Source organism: Anser anser, assembly GCF_964211835.1.
Source record: "Anser anser genome assembly, chromosome: 6".
Lineage (NCBI taxonomy): Eukaryota > Metazoa > Chordata > Aves > Anseriformes > Anatidae > Anser > Anser anser.
Window position 1 is genome coordinate 34,549,599 of NC_139726.1, and position 21,603 is coordinate 34,571,201.

The following is a 21,603-nucleotide window of genomic DNA, read 5'->3' on the forward strand; positions in this document are numbered from 1 at the left end:
CTACTATAAGGTGTCCACCATTCAAATTGGGGGACTATATTGCCAATATATTGGTGGGACTATAACTTCATAAAAGTTCCCATCTTGGAGCAGGTTAAGTATGTAACACCTTTCTCACCAGGTAACATAGCTACTTATTCTTAAATAGATTTTTCACCTTTTGCTGCTTTTTAATCTCTTTTGCCTACTTTCATGTTGTAAAGGTAGAGAGTAACTAGAAATGGAGAGCAGGAATCTGCTGAGAAAGTTGTGCAAGATGTTAACTGGAGGATATAGAAATGTCATCTGAGAATACACACTGTTTCATAAGCCAAAAGGAAAACTTGCAGAGAATCAGTTTGGTTATAAATTTATTAGAGATCCAGAAGAGGGCCAAGCTCACAGGTTAGCAGACGGCTTCACAGCTGAAGGAGAGTGATTAATATGTTATTATTCAGACTCTTCCTCCTAACACCCAATGGTGTTGCTGCTGTGATATCCAACCACTTCCCAGAACTGCATTAAGATCTCCTGGTCCAGCTGGTGGCCAGAAAGCTGGACCTGCCTGCAGGATGCTTCTGTCCCACCTGAAACTTCCCTATGGGAGCAGATGAGGAGGGGATGACTGTCTGGGCAGGACAGTGGTTGGGAAAGCCAAATGGTTCCTGCAGCAAATGGCAAAGTGCTTGGAAAGAAGAAACAGATGGTGTTACATTAATTCTTCTCCTATGTGCGTGGACACGTCTACGAGCTCACGTTTATGAGGCACTCAGTTTCTTTTCAGGGAGAACAGTTGGTAGTGTTTCCAAACAGAACAAACTTCAGAGGTGAGACTATTGCTCAATTAGCAACAGTACAAAAGTCTGTCTTGTTTGTGGGCTGACAATTTTCTTTCTGGAAGAACTGTTTGTGCAGGATAGCAATTTATTCTGATGGTTTGGTGTTTTTCACTTTTATTTGTATTTCAAATATTTTTTTTTTTTAAAAGAAAAAGGACTAGGCCGCATATCTTGTATTTGGACTGGAATGGCATGAGATTTGTGGAGGCCAAATGGGAGCATATTGCTCCGTCTTGGGTCAGTGGGGCATCCATTTATTGAAAATGCATTGTGCACTGAACAGGCCAACTTCACATCAATGGTTAAAGACTGTCCAGAGTTGTCTCTGCATGATCTCTGCTGTAGCAGTCTACTGGATCTCTTACCATACGGACCTCATTCCAGTAAGCATGCTGGACCAGAGGATCAATATTTCATGCTGAGTTGATATTCAACCTTGCCTTGATTTTCTACAGAAACAAAGGAAAGATGTGTTGGGAGGCTTATCCACTGTATTGCTAGTGGGTGAAATGCACCTTTATGCACTAGCCGATTTCTCTCACTCTTCTCGTATGTAGTGGGAGTGGTTAATATTTTCACTGAATACCCGTGCAGTGACTTGCCCTTTCCGGAAAACATAATATAATTTTAACACAAGCACTATTTTTAATGCTTGAGTTGGGTTAAACTTTCTTTTTACTTGACCATTTCATACCTGAAAGTATATTATCTGTAAAATTCATCCAAATCGATATGCTTTCTTTGCACCAGTAGTGCCATTTAATGATAGCAATATTGTTTCACTTTTTACTTGTTTTGTAATCTATTAAAATAAAACCACTTTTTAATATTATTTTCCAATCAACCATTGTCAGGCATTTTATGTTTCAAAATTATTTACATAAGTATATCATTATTCCAAAATAATCCTTTTTGCAGATGAGTGCTGCACTAAAATTTCCTCTTATTATTACTTTTGACATCAATACTTTATTGAATTGGCTGTTTCCAATTTAATTATACTTGCTTCATTGTCTAGGTCACCTTTTAAACAAAATTCATATCAGTATGAAATTGCTGGTATTACTAAACTGGATTGTGATGTTTCTGTTCTCATGAAGATAATTTTTCTTTTTCGCTCATGTTTGTGGAAAGCTAAATTAACATTAATTTATTGAAGGAGTTTAGAAATTTATTATTGCTGGTAGTAAAAGAAAGATATACATAATGCTTGCTTGTTTAACTTTCAAAAATATATGGGATACATTATTCTAATTAAGTAATCCTTTGTTTAATTACTCTTTGTTCCAGAAAGTGAAAAGATGAGGTAATATTCATATATTTTTTACTTTTTCATTTCTGAGAGATGTAATCCATTAGGACTTAGAAACAAGCAAAAACAGTGGTCTTTACTCTGAGGAATATAAGGTAGTGGGCATCTCTCCAGCACGTGTCTAAGCCCCCAGGCAATCCTACTGGGCTTGGATGAAAATAATTACATTCACAGTTGTTTTAGGATTAGGTTCTAAACTCAAATTTGGCACAACAAATAGTGGCCATAAATAAAAGAACTCAAACGTAGGAGGCTGGGTTCACTAATGGAATAGATATAACTGTGATGACAAAATAAATTTTGACTATAATAAGACCATGTTGGTATTTCAGACTGCTTATAAACATCTGCATAGTCTCACTATCCTTTCAAGTTGAGACATGTTTTTAATGACATTGTTTTGAGGATAGTATTAACTGCATTTTATTAACAGAAGCAATACTAAGCTGATCACCTTTCTACTCATAGCTCTTCTACTAAATGGTTTTTGTTTTTCATAGTAGATGTCTTATTGGCAGGGCTATGGGGCAAACAGAATATAGGTTTGTATCCCTATCACTTTGTCAGTTTATGAGAATTTGTATAAATACCATTGTTTAGATTTGACTTTTTATTTCAACAGTTTTCGTGGTAATATTCCTATAGTTGGTGCCATTTTTTTTAGTGGCATAAGCATATATACATGAATGAGTATACCTGTTTGTGGGATGGTACGTATGTAAAACAAGCCAAGAAATTTGCCTTTCAGCCTAGTTGCCTAATTTAGTACAGAAAAAGCTTTAAAATCTTTTAATATAAGGTCAGGCTATGGAAGAAAGGTCATATCACTGAGTTTCTTCTGCATGTTTCTCTCCATCTCAGATGTGTGTTGTTTTTTTTCAAAGCACAATATGAATAGGTTTGTGGTATAAAATCTTCATTGCATCTGGTGCCCATTAGCTATATGCAGGTGCATGCTGAGTGCCTCTGCAGAACGATGACCCATTAACTCATGGCGGAGGCAGACTGTCCTCCTCTACGGCTGGACTTCAGAGTTGTGAGTGCCCATCCAGCAGGCTTGCTTTTGCTGCTTACTGCCTTTATTCACACACCAGGAAAGCATGCTGGAAGAGACCCAAACATATCTATATCAGGACACCTGCAGCGTCCTGCACCAGGGTTCCCATGAATGCGAATGTCTCTGAAGGCCAAAATAACGCCTGTGCTAGGTCACTGCAAGTGTAGCAAACAGATCTGATCCAGGCTGGTTTCTCTAGACATGTTGTTCATCCCCATGAGATATGCAGAATTACCTTGTTGCATTATACCGACCTTCAGTCAAAGGGGATATGTGCTTACCATCATTTGTCTCAAGTTATACTTGGCAGAAATTTTCATATGTACCCATGTACCAATATGTAGTTGCCAATGCTATTAAAGAAAGGTACCTTGGGACTGATGTGCACATTCGTGCCAACTTGATCTTCAGCATTTGCTGTACTTTCAGTGAGCTAGGCAAATACTTGTTCCTTCTGAAGCTGTTTTTCCATGCTGTCAGAGAGACAAATATGAGATGATCGAACCAGGAGCTCAGCAATAATTCTCGTGCTCAGTTTGAGAAAAAGAGATGTTGGGAAAATCTCTGTGTGCTTCACAGGAAACGCTGACGTTTTATAAACAATAGCAACTATGCCTTTGCAAAATGTCTCAATTCATGAGAAAGTTTGAAGAGTGGAGGAAATTTCTTTAGGGGGAAAGAAATCCAAATGTAAAAACAGCATTTCATTTACATTGATACAATTCAGCCATAATAATAACCTATGGTATGCTGTTATGTTATGCCAAATCATGCACAGAGTAAAACCTTTTAAGTAAACATTTTTATTACCTCAGTCTCTTCATTTTGCTGTTTTCTTCTGTAGATGCAGGTTATGCTCAAACTGACTTTAACATATTTTTGTTTCTGTCAGCAGCTGCTGAGGTTTGGGGTAGCAAGTTCATTTTGGAAACTGAGTGTGTTAATGTTTCCAACATGAATGTGTTACAGATCGTCTGTTTTGTGCAATATCTAAAAATGCTTTATGTTATGAATTAAGAGAGAACCAAATTTCCAAATGTCCAAATCTCATAGACTAAAAATGCTCCCTGTCAGCCAGCTTTATTCAGTGCACATCTTCTGACTTTTACAGCAAAAGAGCCTTTATCGTGGTCCTGAGCCCTCATGCATCAGCAGCAGCGGGCAGGAGTTTGTTGGAATCCCTTGTGTTTGTTTGGAGTGGTGCTCTAATTTCCCTGATGGAAATATTGAATAAAAACACAGCCTTGACTGGTTGCCTAATGTTTCCAATCTTATGGAGAGGTTTAATAAATGAGGCCCTGCAACTTTTATTTAGTGTCTTCAGGTGGTAAATTAACTACAAGAGGGCTTCCCTATTGTTCCCTGAGAGCAGTGAAAGCACAGTGAAAATTAAAAGCAAAACACTAATTTAAATCTGAGTGTAAGGGCTAGAGAGTTCAAACAGAGCCGATCCTTGGTTCGCACTAATATCCATACGGAGGCAGAACTTTATAGAAACTAAATTTAAATATAGAGTATTCATTTCAATATATGAGCTCATTTATAAAATGTAGGTAAATGCAAAGCATTTTGAATGATGGAAATGAATCCAGTGATTTTCTGATATAAGCTCTGTCATGCGGTAGTAAGCAGCATACTTTCAGTACTACTTTTCAGGTAGGTGTGTTTTGTGGCAGTTGGTCTCGCTACCAGATCACGAACCAATGCAAAGAGGCGCCTGTCCACTGAGGTCTGTGCTGGCTGGAAGTCTAAAGCAATGGAATACAAGTCTTATGGGTTTTATTTTCATGATACATGCTGGACAAGAGCAAAGAGAAAAATTCCCTTTACTTTGTCTCCTGCTTGTTTTCTCACCTGCCTCTCGTTCTTGGCAGATGCGCAAAAGAGGCCTTGGAGGAGAGGATCAACAGCTGCACGGCAGAGGAGATCTAGCCTGGCTTGGTGGTGGATGGATAAACATGTAAGCATTGCCAAAAAGGCAGGACAGGGAAAATACAGAGGTAAAAGCTGTGGTAAACATTTGCAAAATATATGAAATACTGGAATACGGTAGGATCTCAAAAACTACTAAGGTCTGTTACTTGTAGCGGTTCCTGACCACAGCAGCGACAGCACATGTGATGCACTCACTTGGGGCTTTTGCCCATGTGTCCTGAGTGCCTGTGAATGGTCTCACGGAGGAGCTTCCCACAGTAGGAGCAGTAATGGGACACCCCTGAGACATGTTGTGAAATTCACAGGAGTCTAATGATTGAGGGTCCTGTCCCTCCATCAGATTGTGTTGTGCCATGGCATTGAGTTTTTATAAGGACCAGGGCAACATAAGCGTTGCTTACCAGGGAAGCTGAGCTAAGAAAATAACATGGCAGCCAAAGAAACAGAGGAGGGTGCAGATGGCACCAAAAAGGGTGGGGGGGGGGGAGACAAAAATACCAAAGTTATCAGAAGAGAAAGAATGCCAAAGCCTGGGAGAGTTGGGCCATCTGCTTATGTTGCAGCATCTCAGTGTGAATATGTCTCCTGTCTTTGTCTCTCTTTGTCAGCAAAGAGGGGGTGAACTATGTGAAACTTAACATGAAGGCTGTGGTATTTGCTTTGTAAAACAGATGATGAAGTAGCCTGCATTAAGAAAAGCTCATTTTATTCACCGTGATTTGCAGAGGATCCCTCTGAGCAGCGAGGGCTGTGGCAGCAATTTGCTCTGTGCAGACTTTGCACAGTAGCAGTAGCTGTTTCCAGCCTGGTCTGTGTTTTCACAGGGCAATACCTGGCAGTAAAACATGAATCCCTTGAGCAAAGCAGTGCCTGCTATCATTTTCCACATCTCAAGTCTAGCTAAAGCTAACTTCCACTGCTATAAGTACCTCAGCTGAGTGCTTCTTCTAACCTGTATGAATCAGGATAGCCGAGCCAAAGGTCGCTCCTGGGAACTGGGCTAGTTTGGGGAGTTCATAACAGAATACAAACCCTTTCGCTCTTGGCTTGTAGATGTCAGTCTGGAATGACAGGAAGAATCACATTTGCATGGTGTGCGTGTTAAAGCCAGGCTGTTTTGCACCTGCTTGCAGTACAGCTGACACATGGTGGCAAAAGCTACAAGGAGACTAATGATCCTGTGTTCATGCCACATAAACCATCCCATGTGACCTCTTTATTTTCCACCAGGTCATGATGGACACACTTGGGCACCTTAGGTAGGAGTTTGCAATGCTCTTGCCTCTTCCGGAGCTTCTGGGGAATAAAGGAACTGTATGTTGTGGTCAATCTGGCACCTTTAATGGGCTCTAAATTGACTTAGAAGTACATAATAGACCCAAAATGAACACCATGCGCTGGATCTGGAGTTGGAGTTTCAGTGTTTCAGCAGAAGGAATGTTTTACATGAATACAAATTTTGGGTGATACAGCCATGGTAAGAGTTTAACACACTGTGAACCTGACGTGCTGATGGGGGAGAGAGGAGAGCGTGCGAGTCCCTTATTTAATTAAATAAGAAGCCTGCATGACGGTTATACCATCTCTGCGAGAGGCTCTGCAGTTTTTAGTTTGACATGCAGCACTTTAAATAGGAGAATGGTTAAATGACAGCCACAATAACATGTTATACTGTTCATAGCAGTCAGGTGTCAGCAAAATGGATTGATTTCTATTAGGCAGTACTAAAAGAGCATTGGATTCAATTGAATGAAGTAAATGTGCTGTAATCTCTCTCTGAAGTTTCTTTCATTTTCCTGTAGTTACCTGAGAGAAGTAAAAATGTATGTGTACGTACAGATATTAAAGAATTAGCAGAGTAAAGACACTGAAAATAATGTCCAGGAATCTGTACTGGAGCCATATTCCTGTCTAGTGTTTCCAACACTTCTGCACAGGATGCAAATTTCTACACCCAAGCTTAAAATAGTATTTTTCCAAATGCTCAAGGAAAGATGCAACTGCCAGAGAGAGTGCAGTTCTTTATGTCAGATTAACTTAAACCATACTAGGGCTATAGAGACCAAATGTATTGCTGTAGCTGTAAGTCAGGGTGGTTAATGTATATGCAATGTATTTGTTATTTAGTACTGCTAATTTGATCTGAGTTTCACTCACTGTATGCTTGTCTTGAAGTCAATAGCAGAGAATTTCCATCCTTGCAGGGATCCACTGGACACACGGAATCAGAACAAAAGTTTATCTCCTTGTATAACCTCCTCGTTATAATTACTGAACAAAATAACAGCAATAAGACACGACAAAAGTTGAAAATGAGTGCTTGCCGCAGGGACTGCTGTGCATTTTCTGACCCATTCACAGGTAGGCAGAACTTGGAAGCTGGCTGGATGTCCACAGTGTTCAGCTTTACCTAATGGACACAGATGCTTCTCTTCAGCTTGTGCTTGTATTGGGCTGGTTTTCAATTTATTTCTTAGTGAAAAGAAAAGCAAATTATTGTTCTCCATTTAAAGCCTGGGTCTTGCTGTGTGAACAAGTTCTTTTTTTTTTTTAATGTATTTATTTTATTTTTTTTTCTGATAGCGGAGATTTTTTTTTTTCTTCCCACTTCCCATTCCTGAATACTGCTGTGGTAGAAGATGGAATGTAAACTCTCCTTTGATTTTGCTTCTCTGGTTTGTTTCAAACATTTGAATATCCTGTTATTAGAAAGCCAAATTGCCAATGTTTGTCACAGTGTTTTATCTGTGATCTTATTTGTTTCCTGAGTAGAAGAAATAGATATTTGATGTTGTTATTGTATATTGTGATTCTTATCATGCTTTTATAGAGGTGTAACTCAGTTGACTCTAGTCGAGATGCTTCTGATTTATACCATGGAGAAAGGAGAGCAGGAATAACCAGGTCATGATGTTTTAAGGATGATATCTGTAGCGGATGGTAGTAGTCCACATAGCAAACTGGATAGATGCAAGATATTAAATCAGAGGAACCAATATCTCAGTTTTATTTCTTTTGAACTTTGGAGCTTTCTTTTGTCACAGTTATGAGGAAAAAATACTGTATGCTCACAGGAACGGAGGAAGGAAACTGAATTGTTTGTATATCATGAACACAAGTGTGGTTTGAGACGTTTTTTTCTTAAAATGATCATGAGGGGCATTACGGATGCATCTGTAAAAGCTCTAAAGTGGAGTTGTGTGCATCCTAAATAGCAGAAAATTATAGAAGTAGTAGTGCTATGATTTGATGGCCTCTTCCTGAATCAGCTCCAAACTGAAACTGCAGATGCCAGAAGAGACCAATTAGTACGAATATCAACGCTGTAACTGAGCTACCCAAAATAAGTAACTGAGAAATTGTCAAAGAAAGATCTGAACAAAATGATGGCAAGATTAAAACAGTCATTAATACTGAAAAGCTAAGATAGGGGAAAGGGGCGATGAGCATTACAGTGCAGCTAACCATGCAGCCTACAACAATTTTGTAATTAAGAAGCCATTAGTGGTCTGCATGCTGGATAGCATTATCCCAACTCCCACATCATGTCAGTTAAAACACTGTTAATGTGTTTGATGCGTTATGAGGTAAATCAGAGAGAAACTAAGAAGATACACTTGTCCTCTATGCTTCTACAAGATTTCTAGGGTTGGGGAGGTTTTCACTACAAGTGCTCAAGGGGAACATGATGTCTTTTTATCTGGCTTCCCAATTCAGTGTGTTTGGGGCTGACACTCTGGAGAACAAGGGGTCGGTTCTTGGTCATACAACCAAGACATGGCATTTTTTCCTCCAATGAGTCTCTAATTTTTTTTTGTTTGTGGAAGAGAAAACATTGGGATTACTATGCTTATAAAAGTAGTCAGAGTATTAGAGGTTAAAAGTATTGTGTTGTTAGTGTGTGTGTGTTATCACCAAAATCATTCAGCTTCACACTTTGACAATGTGCCCATCTGTTTCCTACTTCCTTCATTAAGATACTCTCATTTATTAAGACAAGAGGAAATGGAAGCAATTGAAGTGCTAATTTTAGCTTAAACATTAAACTGATTTTAAGTGTTCTATAGAACAAATATCAAGGGAGTCTAAAGCATATATATACACCTACTGGATTTCCACAGTGAATAGATACCACAGAAGATTTAGAACAAACATTAACATAAATTAAACATGGATCTAAAGATTTTTAAGTCCCAAAGGTCCGATCTATGATAAATTAATAGAATAGTTCCAAAGCACGCACAGGAATACTTCTCAAAATTGGCTAATGTGCTAAAATGATCTTAAAGGGCAAAACAAGTATTTCAAATAGAAAGCAAGAGAAAAACAGGACTCAGAGACTTTTCAACTGTATTTTGTAATCTACTGCATGCATTTTAATATATAAAAAAATGAAACCCTTGTTCAGTAAGGTACAACAGAAAATGGATGAAATGGGATACATTTCACATATGTAAAAGGCTTTCAGAACGGAGAGGTATTTCTCAAGCCTTTCTAGTGGCTTTGAGTGGGAAAGGATGACAACATTTCAATAGTCTTGAGCTTATGAGATTTATTTCTCCATTTAACTTCTCTGGTAATTAGTCGATTTTACTAACTAGCCATTTATGTGACAGATGATTCCTTAAGTAAATGCAACAACAGTCATGAAAGCTTGGGAATGCTTTTTAAGCAGATCTGCCAATATTGCATTTAGGGGTTTCAGGAATTAGTGATTAGCTGATTAATATGTACATTTTTGCTCAAAATGATAACAGCCGAGGATGTTGAGATGTCTGGTGTTAACTATTGGTCTTTCGAGCTGGAAAATTGCCCAAAAGGCACCTAACTTAGCACATTGTCAATAAGTAGGTATGAGGTCTTGTATATTACTTGAAATAATAAATATATCACACAATAGTCAATAGTTAATAGAAGTGGAAGAGACTGTATAATTGATTGTAAGAAAATATATGTAACTCTGCTCAGTTACTGCAAAAGGAAAAGCAAACACATGAAGTTACTTGTGCTTTCCTGTGTAGCTAAAAGCAGTGTTTTGAAACCCCTGTGGCTTCACTGAGTGAAAACCTGCACCGATGGAAGTCAGTGGGAATATTGTCATTACTTTCAGTACAACTAGGATTGCACCTAGGGTTTGAGCAATAAGAGTTTAGCAGGGAATGGAGACATTTTACTCTTGATTTATGAAATACATCTTGCTGTGGCAGTTTACTGAATTGTTGTAGGTTTACGTTAACAAAAACAGGGTCGTATCTCTCTGCTGCAAATGCTCTGATTGCTGCCGTTTGATCCAAAAAACATCTCTGTCCATTATTAACAACATGGGATTTATGGCGTGGTTCCCAGCAGTCATTATGCTTCTACATGAAGAGCATTGACACCAGAACAGATATCACATTGCAGCACTGATGGAGTCTGTGACTCCTGATGCTCAGAAGCAGGGAGAGCTCTTTAGGAACTAAGGAGACATCTTTTTTTTTTTTTTTTTTTTTTAATTTATTCTTTCCCTAAGCATCCACTGGACACTGTTGGAGATCTCGAAGTTGTTTGAGTGAACATTTTTGGATATTACATTGCAGTTCTCATCGCTATAAGCTTTTGAGAACAATATTCTTCCTTCCTTCCCTTTCTCTTTCTTTAGGTTAGAAACATGGAGAAAAAGAGCAAATGTGTAAGTCATATGAACAACTCATTCTTCCTGAACATGGAGAATAGCCCTGTTCTCATGCATGTGATATAGAGAAGCTGTACACTTTTAAATGCTGGCAAAGTAGCAATGCAGCTAAAATACTCCAGATAAGAACAAGAAAAGCTGGAGAAAGTAAAGGTGATCGATCATTTGTTTCTAATTGGCTTTCTTGGAACGCATCTCCAAAGCACAGGCCTGTGTCAGCCAAGTAAAGGTCAGTGGTCTTCCTGTACTTGCCACTATGCGTGCACATGGGACATTATGCAATCTGAACAGTCCCTAGGATCTATTTTATTTGAACGTTGACCTCCCAAGGCAGGGTCCCTGCTTTTCTGCCCTGCTGCTTGAAAGCCTGCATTTACTCTCTAATTTAGCAGCCAGAGCAGCTCGTATGCCCCCTGCCCAAAGCTGCTGTGCTTTTGTAGCACCTCTGTGTCAGCACAGGCTGCTTCCCAGGTATTTTTCAATATTAGCTAGTTCTCAGCTTCAGGAGCGCTTACCTGATGTTACAAGGCTCTAGCATTAAGACACAAAGGAAACATGTATTTTTGTTCAGTTTTATGTGTTAGGTGGCAGCTGGAAGAAAATGCCTGCCGTGACTAACTAAAAGATAATGAGAATAAATACTTCTGGTCGACACAGCAGTAGTTGGTAAGCTTATGGACACCAGTTACATTGCAACAGTATATTAATGGCATTTAGCAAGTACTTTTTAAGTCCTGGAGACTTGTTGCATATCCTCTCAGGTTAAATTCAGCTCAAATTACAGCATAAAACTAAAAATGCCTGGTAACTTGACGTGATTACATGTGAAGCCATCAAACACAGAAATAATAAAACTATGCACTATATAAATGTAATTTAGTGCTTTGAGAGTGACAGGGAGCACAGGTATGAGGCAGCGCATACAGTGACACAGCGAGTTGCATCCCTGCTCCACATGCCCTGAGGCTAGCCTTCGGGCTTTCAAAGATGATGTTGGATCTAGGGAAAAAAAAAAAAAGAATAGGAAAAAAAAAAAGGACTATTTCTCTGTTTGTAAGAAGAAAAACAGAATTTTGGATAAACCTAAAGCGCTTTGTTAGCTTGCAATTCTGTTTTGGAATTAGTAAACTCCAAAATAAACATTTTCGCTGTTCAGGTTAATCTGAAGTAGAAGAAATACCTTCTTTCTTGACCTTTCAGTAGAATCGTTGAGATTTTTTCCTTTAAGAGCCTACAGATAGAAATGCTATAAATATGGAAATATTCTTACAAACTTAACGTATGTTTGTATCTGACATCAAAAATTCTTAGAGCTCTTTACTGCTTCTGTTGGAAGTATCACATTTTGGCCCAGACAAAAATTTAGCATAACAGAAATAAACGTAATTGACATCTCTAAAATGCCAGGTGTCTTACTCATGTATTTTCTTTGATATGCATATAAATTGCAAGTGGATCAGAAGACAATTATTGTAGTAAATTATGAGTCAATAACAGATACCTGAAGGATTTAAATAAATGATGATTTTTTTTCACTTTTATGGAGCAAAACTGAAATGATAAAAATGCACAGTACTCCCACACATTTCTGTGGTCTCCTGAAATTGCCGTATATCTGATTATTTTCAAAATAATAAACAAGATCTTTTCTAATAGGAAAGGAAAGTCATGAATTGTGAAGAGAATCTTTGTATGTTAATACTGGAATATTAGTACGTTGTTTATTGCCAGAAAGGTTATTCTTTTTAGATTTTTAATGCTTTTTTTTTTTTACAAGGGCTTTTTAGTTTTCTTATATAAAAATGGAGATTCCAAGTGTTTGAAAGATTTTTCTCTTTGTACAGATGGCAATATCTCCTTCAATAATCAGAAATGCTGTCTAGGAGAAGAGTTTTGTGCTAATATGTTGTAGAGATAGAACACGGGATAGGAAAGAAAGAAGATACGGTACAAAAACTTTAAAGCCGATTTGTAAAATTTGCCTCAAGGGATTTGTAAAGACTTCTGCACAGTGTTTGCCCAGACCTATTTGTTCTGGCTTGTTTCATCATTTTACAAAGTCTTATCAGTTAAACCTCAGTACTGATGTGACTCTTTGAAAACGGTTTCTTCTTCTCGAATTTTGCAGAACATTTCATCCTCCGTGTCAATCTCAGCATGACGCACTGGAGTTGACATTAATGGTTTTCTGTACGTAAAAAAGCACTTGGTAATTTATATGAGAAAGCCACTTTGAGGTATGAATTCATGTTTGATAGGCTCAGTCTGAAGCTGTTTTCTCAAGAAACTAACTGAGATTCAACCTATCAGCCCACTGTTTTTGTACGTATTAAAGGCCTGTATGTAGTAGATGATGCATCTGTACCCAGAAATCAGCATGTCACATGAGGGATAACTAACAGCGGTGAAAATAGATTCTGGAAGTGTCTGAGAGGAAGGCTGCCCTCCACATTGCAAAAGTGCTGCAGCCTCCTAGCAGCACTGAACAACAACAAGAAATTCAGTAGTACACCAAGGAAAGCTTGAAGTTCAGAAAGCATGCAAGATGACACATGCCAAGTATATGGAGTCTGTTGGTCCCTAGTTATTAATGTGGTGCTCAGGAGGACCATTTGCATCCTCCTCTTAGTGATTATTTTTGCTACACTCCTCTCCCCACACCATTCCCTCCTTATTCTCATTTTGTTGAGCTATGATCTTAATGTTGACAAATCTTTTTTATTCAAGAGTTCAAAGAGAAAGACTGTTACGTTCCATAAAAGTCACTGGGATTTTACCTAGGCACAAGCCCCAGGAGAGAGTCATTAGTTTTTTTGGTACCCTCACAACTGGGTCCATCTAACTTAGCCCACTGGGAAAACCGTAAGTGGCCTCTTTTGGGCCATGGCACCTGGGCTTCATTTTCTCATGTTGCATTAAGAAAGGTTTGCTGTCAAAACGATTGACAGCAACTCAAAAATAAAAAAAAAATTCTGGTTGTTTGTCCTTGATGACCTGCTTGTACAATGCTTGAAGAAAGTTTAACCTATAATACCGGTTTTCCTACAAATCCTATATAAAACATGGGGAAAAATGCATAATTTTAAAAACAACCCTGTAAAGGATTTGATAATGTAAACAATTGCAACTGATAAGAGAAGATAGTTAAATGGAGCATGTGTAAAATTTTTTAATATTAAGGAAGTGGTAGCGCATGTAAGATAATTTTATTTCGTTTCTTCCACTGAGTCTTGCTGTGGGACACCTTACAGGTAGATTTTGCTGTCATCTGTGGCTGGGTAAGGTGAAGTGACATCATAAACATAAAAAACATCACATATAAAATCAGAACAAAAGATTTCTCTTTCATAGTTCAAATCCCAAAACAGCATGGGTTCTATTCCAAGAAAAGGATGTACAGTTATATATATAAAAATATATATTAAGGTAAAGTTCATTATCATATAACCAGCTTACATAAAGATAAATGGAACACAGACACTATCCATTTACTGTTTAAAAGTTCTCTGCTGAACTTGTGTTACATGAATGTAGGCAAAAAAAAAAAAAACATTTCACATGTACAATGCCTATTTTGTGGTGTTTACACATTCTGTGGAATCTCATCCACTTTCAGGTGGTATCATCATGCCAAACATGTTCGTACACAGTCCCCATGCACTATGAGAGAGAGGAAGGAAATTTGTAATATTACTCATTCTAGATGGATTGTACCCATGAAAATGGTGGAATGAAAATTCAAGACATTTCCAAGATACTCTAAAAGGTATGACACTGAAAGCAGAGTCTTTTTGCTCTGTTTTGGGAAGAAAAAAAGTAAGAGTAGGATTTAAGATAAACAGTAACTGTTAAGATAAACAGTAACTGTTACTCTGTTTGCATTTTTCCCTCATTCTTAGTAAAGGTAATAAAATCATAAAAGTGTAAAAATGAAGGGAGACTCTTTAAATTTATTTTTCTCTAGTGGCTCCTTACTTCTAATTTCCATGTTCTGAACTTGCTTAATTAAATCCTGGGAAGGTTATGTTATTAAATGTGGCCACCAAAGATTGTTAGCCAAATGATACTGTAATTTATATATCTTAGGCTCTTCAGGGACATGTATGGGAAATTAGGACAGAATATGACTACACAGCTTTTAATTGTATGCAGATTTCTGCTGTTCTCCACATCTTGCCTTTATGGAGTTTTATGTACACGTTGATAGAATGTGGTTCTTTATAAATCACTCTTGTTGTAAGTAAGAAAATCTTTTACCATTTTGGATATACATATATATATTTGTATGTATGTATTTTTTTCAATTGGGTGCCATAATTCCTGTAATTTCCTCAGTAGACACAAAAATCAAAGACCTTTTTTTTCCATTCTTTCAACATTTTATTTGACATGCAGTTTCTCCCAGCCTTAATCAAAGTAAAAATGCATAATAGATTAGTGAGTTAGTATTAATTATGTATTTTGCATGAAATGGTGTGTGTGGGGCAAATAAAAGATGAGTTTATTTTTACTGAGGTATGTTTACAGATTAGACTGTCCTGATGCTGCTCAAGTCAGCATAATTTTGCAGCTGAAGGCATGCGAGCTGGCACTATCAGATCAACACAGAGAATTTTCAACGCAGAAGAATTAGGTACATCTAGTGAACAGAAATAAATGGCTAAAAGGTGGGCATTTCAGTGACATGGGGAGCTACCGCAAGTTTGAAAATCAAACAAGGAGGGTGAAAACTAATGGCACAAGATGTCTCTAACATAGCTTAACAGTTAGAGCACATAAAATTGAATTGAAGAGCTGTGGAAAACGATCTGAAAATGTTATCTGCCCTTTTTATGCTTTTACTATTTTGCTGCTGAGGCTCTTGGGGGGAGCTGCAGAGCTCAGTGTGGGGTGGGCAGGAGGGTGCAGCACTGGCTGTGATGGAGAGGAGCCCAGGAGTGATGGGGAAGGGTGGACAGTGAGGAGGGAACTGGGGCAGGGATGCTTCCTACAACCACGGTTGTGGTTAATGGAAATTCAGTTGTCAAAGTCAGCCGGAGGGGAGAGGCTCAAGACAAGGATGAACAATGTAATAGCTTATCTCTGAAAGCAGAAGAAAAGATGTTTGGAGGGACTGGAAATACCAGGAGGAGAAGTAAAAACCACCAGGTATATGCTGGCTGTCCCCCAAGATGCTGTTCCTAGCCATTCATCATGATCAGTTACTTGACCTTCAAGACACAGTCTAAAGTCTTCATCTTCATTTAAGCTTTCCCTGGTTATAAATTGAGTGTAAAAGGCAATTAAAGGGTAATTTTGTGGCAGTTGGCAAAGGAACTCTAGCATGCTTGTTTTTTATGATATTTTTATGGTAGCTAAGAAATGGATCTCAAGGAATTCATTTGTTGACAAAACTGACTGTTGGCAGCCTGCTATTTGTGCTCTAAATTATGATTACCTATTAATGTGAACGCACCCAAAAGCCTTAGCGATGGATGCCTATTTTCATAAATACAGATATAATCGTAACAAAGCCCTTGATCTGGGTACATGGATTAAGGGGGCTGTGTGTCCCTGAAAATGGATACTTAACAATGTGCAGTACAGGTGATGGACTGTTTACCTCACCTTCTGGATTCATTGGACAGTGATTTTAAAAGGTGCACTTGAATGCTGGTACTTTTGTGCTGATTTACAAAGCTAGCACAGGAATTTGTCCTGAGTAGGGGTTCCGGGAGCTCTGAGAAGTTGTCACTGACTGGATGTAATTACTATCCTTAAGGAATTAAGGATATTCCATAGCTTTAGTTCAAGACAGTGCATATTTCAAATGGCAAGCATGTTTACAGAATTGCCTAATAAAATATTTTAATTTTTTAAGTAGAAAGCATAAAATTGATAAAACTATGTCTTTTGATCCTGGAAACAATTCAAAATGGATTATAGAATCACAAATATGTGGAACACATCAGTGGAAATGTTGTTGCATTTGGTTTGGAGAGATTTGCTGACAGTCATGGAAAATATCCTCTTCCTCCTGTTGCCCCACCAAGTCAAGGAAGACTTAATTTGTTATTTTTAATTTCTGTATCTGTCTAAGATTCACTCAAATCCAGGGCAAAAAATGGTCGTTTTTTATGCTGCTGAGTTAATTACATACTGAGTCAAGTACTGTGTAAGTAGAATAAGGATATCAGAATGGCGTCTGTGGTTGAAGGGTGTAAGTCATTCCAGGTGCACAGAGCTATCTGTAAATGGCAAATTTATTTACTTGGTAAATCTACATGACACACAAACTAAATGAAGATCCTAATTTTAGGATAACGAAATACAACAAGTAGTTCCTCTGCTATACAGGCATGAAAATCTCCACAATCATAATAAATATGCAAATTTTATTTGTCCTCATTTGTTTAAGAATTTTCTTTTAAGCCTTTATCTTTTTTAACATCAAAATGAAATCTGATTACACTGCAATATCCAATTGCTGCCTTAGTTATTTCCAAACTCCTATTTGAATAGATTAATAAAAATAATAGAACTTAAGATATGGTGTAGAAATTGATTTGGTTACAAAATTCCATGCCCCTTGTGAAGCATACTAAAAACAAGCAGCACATGATTTAATGCAGCTTTCATATCTATTTGCCTGTAAGCATTTCATTCAAAATTAATCTTTAAACCTGATGGTTATTATTTCCCCTATTGCTTGAGAAAGTCACAAAAATATGTACTAGCCTATTTTATTGACTTTTTTTTTTTTTTTAAAATCTGGCTTTCAAGCTCCCTGAAGCAGTGATAAAAGTCAAGGGGTTTTACACCGAAATGGCATCCCTTCACCTGGAGTACAATACCTGCAAGTATAATAATAACAGAAAATAGCATTTTCTGTCTTATGAATATTAGATTGCTTGATAACTGAAGATCAGAGCAAAGATGCTGAAAAAAAGAAATGCCTCTCTGGGTAGCTGCCAGTACTTGAAACTGCAGTAGCCAAAACTTGTTACTTCCCTGACTAGTAGCTCAGTGGTCTTTGCTGGATGACATTCAGTGAGATTACTCAAGTGTCTGAAGACAGGAGTAGGTCTGTCCTGAAGACTTGCTGGATCAAAGCAACATGACCATCTATTTCAAGGGATTCATGCTTCTGGTTCTTCCCAACAAGTCAGTGGTTGCAATGGTGAACAGTGTAATGCTGGCTGCCTGTTAGTTCTCCTGGTGTCTAAAAAAAGAAAAAGAAAAAATTCTTTTAAGAAAAAGAAATTTCTTTAGAATATTTCTATCTAGATAATTGTCTTTATAGTAGTGAAAATCTTTATTTTTTTTTATACCTGCAGTCACAGAGAAGTTGAGGTTCTTTAAAACAGATGCTTTTTATTTGCTTGTTTTATATTTTCCTTGGATTGTCTTGAGCATGAAGACACTTCAACACCCAGAATGTTATTACATCAGGCTTTTTATTTGCCCTGATTATTTAGTTCATGGTTTCCACTGCCTGCAGTTTCACAGCTCAGTAATGCTTTCTTATCAATGGGACCAAACATTTATAGGTCAGGGTGGAATACAAGAAAAGTAAATTTGGGGTAAAAAAAATATGTAAAGAGAAAAGAATGAAATACAAGAAGTCTCAGTCTTACCTCATGTTAAAATTCTATCATGGCTGGAGATTGGAAGTATCTTATTTTCATGCTTTTCTACACTGCTTTTTTCTTCTCTGCCGCACAGTGCTCATCAACAATGCCTTACCTGCATTTTACAGTTTTGCTGTGCCTTTTAGGTATGAAATGATATTTCCATCAGAGAGATGGATACCTTGCCCAGTTACTGAACTTCACATTTCTAACTGGAAAGACAAAGATCTGATAAAGTGAAATAAGTGTTGGAGGCCTCATTGCTCCCGATGCTGTACAGAAAGGTTAGCACTCACTGGCCGTGAGCTTGTACCTCTGTGCTTAACAAAACCTTAGTCAAATCTTCAGACTTCTGAAGTTTTATAAGCACACTCTGTTACATTACTTCAGAAGGTAATGTTCAGTCTTCATACTAAAGGCTAACTCATTAGCTTCCCTCAATTATACAGAATTACATGTTATCAGAAGTATATTTATATTACACCAAGCTACTATTCCATTACGTTCATTTATGACAAAAGTATCTTAAAAAAGGGAGACAGAAGAGTTTTTTTTTTTTTTTTTTAAATGTTTTGGTTATTAGCAATGTTATTCTGCTCTTAGGCCTTAGTGTGTGCTCTTTCTCTTTGTAGCTGTTGTTATGCACAGTCTAGGAACATGAGAAAAGCTGTATCAAAGAGCCGTTTAGCTCAGTACCCTGATTCTGGCACATGCCAGAAATGGATGCCAGAGGAAGAGTATAAACTTAAGACAAGCGATGCGTTGTGGTCAGAGGTATCTCTGCACTCGGGCCGACAGCAGAGTGGCTCAAAGATTTCCTGTGCTAATGGCGGTCTCTTTAAAATTTAATAACATGTAATAGGAAGTATATGCATAAAGTTGCTTCCCAATAGCATAAGCTCTTGCATGATTATATGCAGTAGAAATTCAGATCCAGACTCACCTTACTCAACCTCACTTACCACACTGAAGTAGTTGAGTTTGGGGCCAGCAAGGAGGAGGCATACCAGAATTTTCTGTGGAGAGAAGAGAGCTTTTCAAAAACGTTAATCAATAAACCCAAGGAACTGGTCAGATATATTGACATGTGTTGGGACTCAGTAAATACATAAAAGCAACTCTGTCATGGATGACAAGAATAATATCCTGCTGTCCTCACACCACACACTCTTCTGTTGGGTTGACTGCCTGATGCCTGGCTTAGGAAAGCAGTCTGCCTACAGCAGAAGGAGGTGTTAGAAATATTAAAGCTTTGGAAATAGTAACATAAATGTAAGCCACAGTTTCACTATGGATAAGTTTTTTGTTATTGTTTTTGTTGTTGTTTTTAAGCTGAAGGTTTATATTTTAAGTAGAACCAAATTATCAATAAGTTGTGATTTGTTCAGTTTGTCAACATTTTGTTCCCAATGCAAAAATTAAATGTCATTTGCTATGTGCCCCTTATGCATATCTTTCATGCTATGAGGAATTTAGCTTTTCAGAAGCTGTCGGAGTGCTCTCTGTTTTGCCCAACCCCAAATCCATCAACAACTTTCCTTTACCCCAGAAGAAAACAGCTTTTTTTGGATGGTTTGCATTGTTGGATAACGATGTAGAAAAGTTGCGTATCTCATAAAGAGACAGAAAACCTAACAAGAAGATCATTTAAAATAAAATCCTCCCTGAATTTTACAATATCACTTGAATATCTCTGCATAAACTGATCTACAAAATAAAGAAATAATAATGACAGGGATTGCATAATGTTTTCAGAGGATAGCTTCTGGTATGCTGATGTTACTGGGCCTTTTGTTGTAGTTTCACCAAAAAATGGGCATTCAGTCTGTTATTTGCCCTAATGCAAACAAAGTGCTAAATGGGTGGGAGAAGAGTTGCATGATAGTGCTACTGGAATGAAACGAGCTGACCCTGCTAAAATACAACAGATTTATGTAGTGCCTACCAGGATGAATACCATCTTGTTAGAGTGAAAAGCCTACTGTGAGGATGCAGGTATATCTGAATTCACACACAATGGAGAAAAATCTTAAACATCGCCCTAAACAACACATAGCATTGTACAAAGTAACTCAATCCTAATAATGACTTTAAAATGACCCTATTAATTCCATAACTGCAAATACATTCTGTATGATCTTATTATAAAGCTATTCAAAGGCCAAGCAGGGAAGCTTTAAGTCTCAAAATCTTAATGTGATGAGAAGCTCCTAAAACAAGCTTTGTGTAGCTGTTTGCAGCTGTTTACCCAGCTGTCTCCAGCGATTACACCAACCTTATGAGGTGGTTGGCATCTGATGTAGATTGAAGCCACCTTGCAACAACCCTCATTTACCCTGGTAACACCACAGGCTGGTGGATGATTGAGTGGGCCCAAAAGTAGTGTGGCAGTGCTGCTTGAGAATTAGTACTCCTTTGTTACTGCTTGCAATGTGGTTACACTGGGTGTTAGTGCATTGGTGATACTTGCTGGAGAACTACTTTGAGTATGTATGGGGCTAGTTCACTGACTGCAAGTCAACAGCTGATTTTTATTTTTATTTTTTTCTAATTAGTTAAAGGAAAAAAATTTTATTTTTTTTTTTTTTTTCAGGGACAGGATTTGGTACTAGGGCTGTCGACATTTTGTGTTACCTTTCACATAAGACACACAGTTGTTAAAGTCATCTGCTGCTCATCTTCTCTACTGCCACAGCTACCTGGTGGGCACAAGGCAGGCTTGAATGATTCAGAACAGGTGAGTCATGTTTGTTCTGTCTCTCGCAATGCCCTCACTCTTTGATTTATGTGTTGACTATGACTCTAATTTGGGGTGAGTCAGTGGGTTCACCAAGCAGATAAAGTGTAAGGATGGCCTTGCTGCAACTTTTCCTCAAGGAAGCAGAGATGTGACTAGCTTAAGCCCCTTGTCTCTGAGTGCAAAACTGAATTCACTGTCATATTACTGATATAAACAGTGTTATCATCTGCTGATAGAAAATATAATTACCTAGATAAAAGCTGCAACTATTCGGCATTCAGATTTCCTCTGCATAGCGTTGGGGACAGGGGTTAACAGCTGCTTTTTGTACCCTGTACTGATGGTATGTTACTTGTGCCAAACATGGCCTACCTGGATACTGTAGTCTTAGTACCTCGGGCGTGTCAGACTCTACAGCTATTTCTTCTGCTGTGACCTTTCCTTGCCAAGTAGACTG

The 21,603-nt window shown here is 37.9% G+C and overlaps 1 protein-coding gene across 3 annotated transcripts in view; it reads left to right on the forward strand.

Annotated features, from left to right (window-relative positions):
* Window positions 1-21,603, forward strand: part of LOC310902057 (uncharacterized protein) — a 351,736-nt gene that overhangs the window by 175,121 nt on the left and 155,012 nt on the right. For all 3 annotated transcript variants that reach the window (XM_083842962.1, XM_083842961.1, XM_083842963.1), the window contains exons 3-4: window positions 5,062-5,147; window positions 21,000-21,143. In XM_083842962.1, coding sequence (XP_083699088.1) covers window positions 5,062-5,147; window positions 21,000-21,143 — 230 coding nt within the window. The remainder of the gene's footprint in view (window positions 1-5,061; window positions 5,148-20,999; window positions 21,144-21,603) is intronic.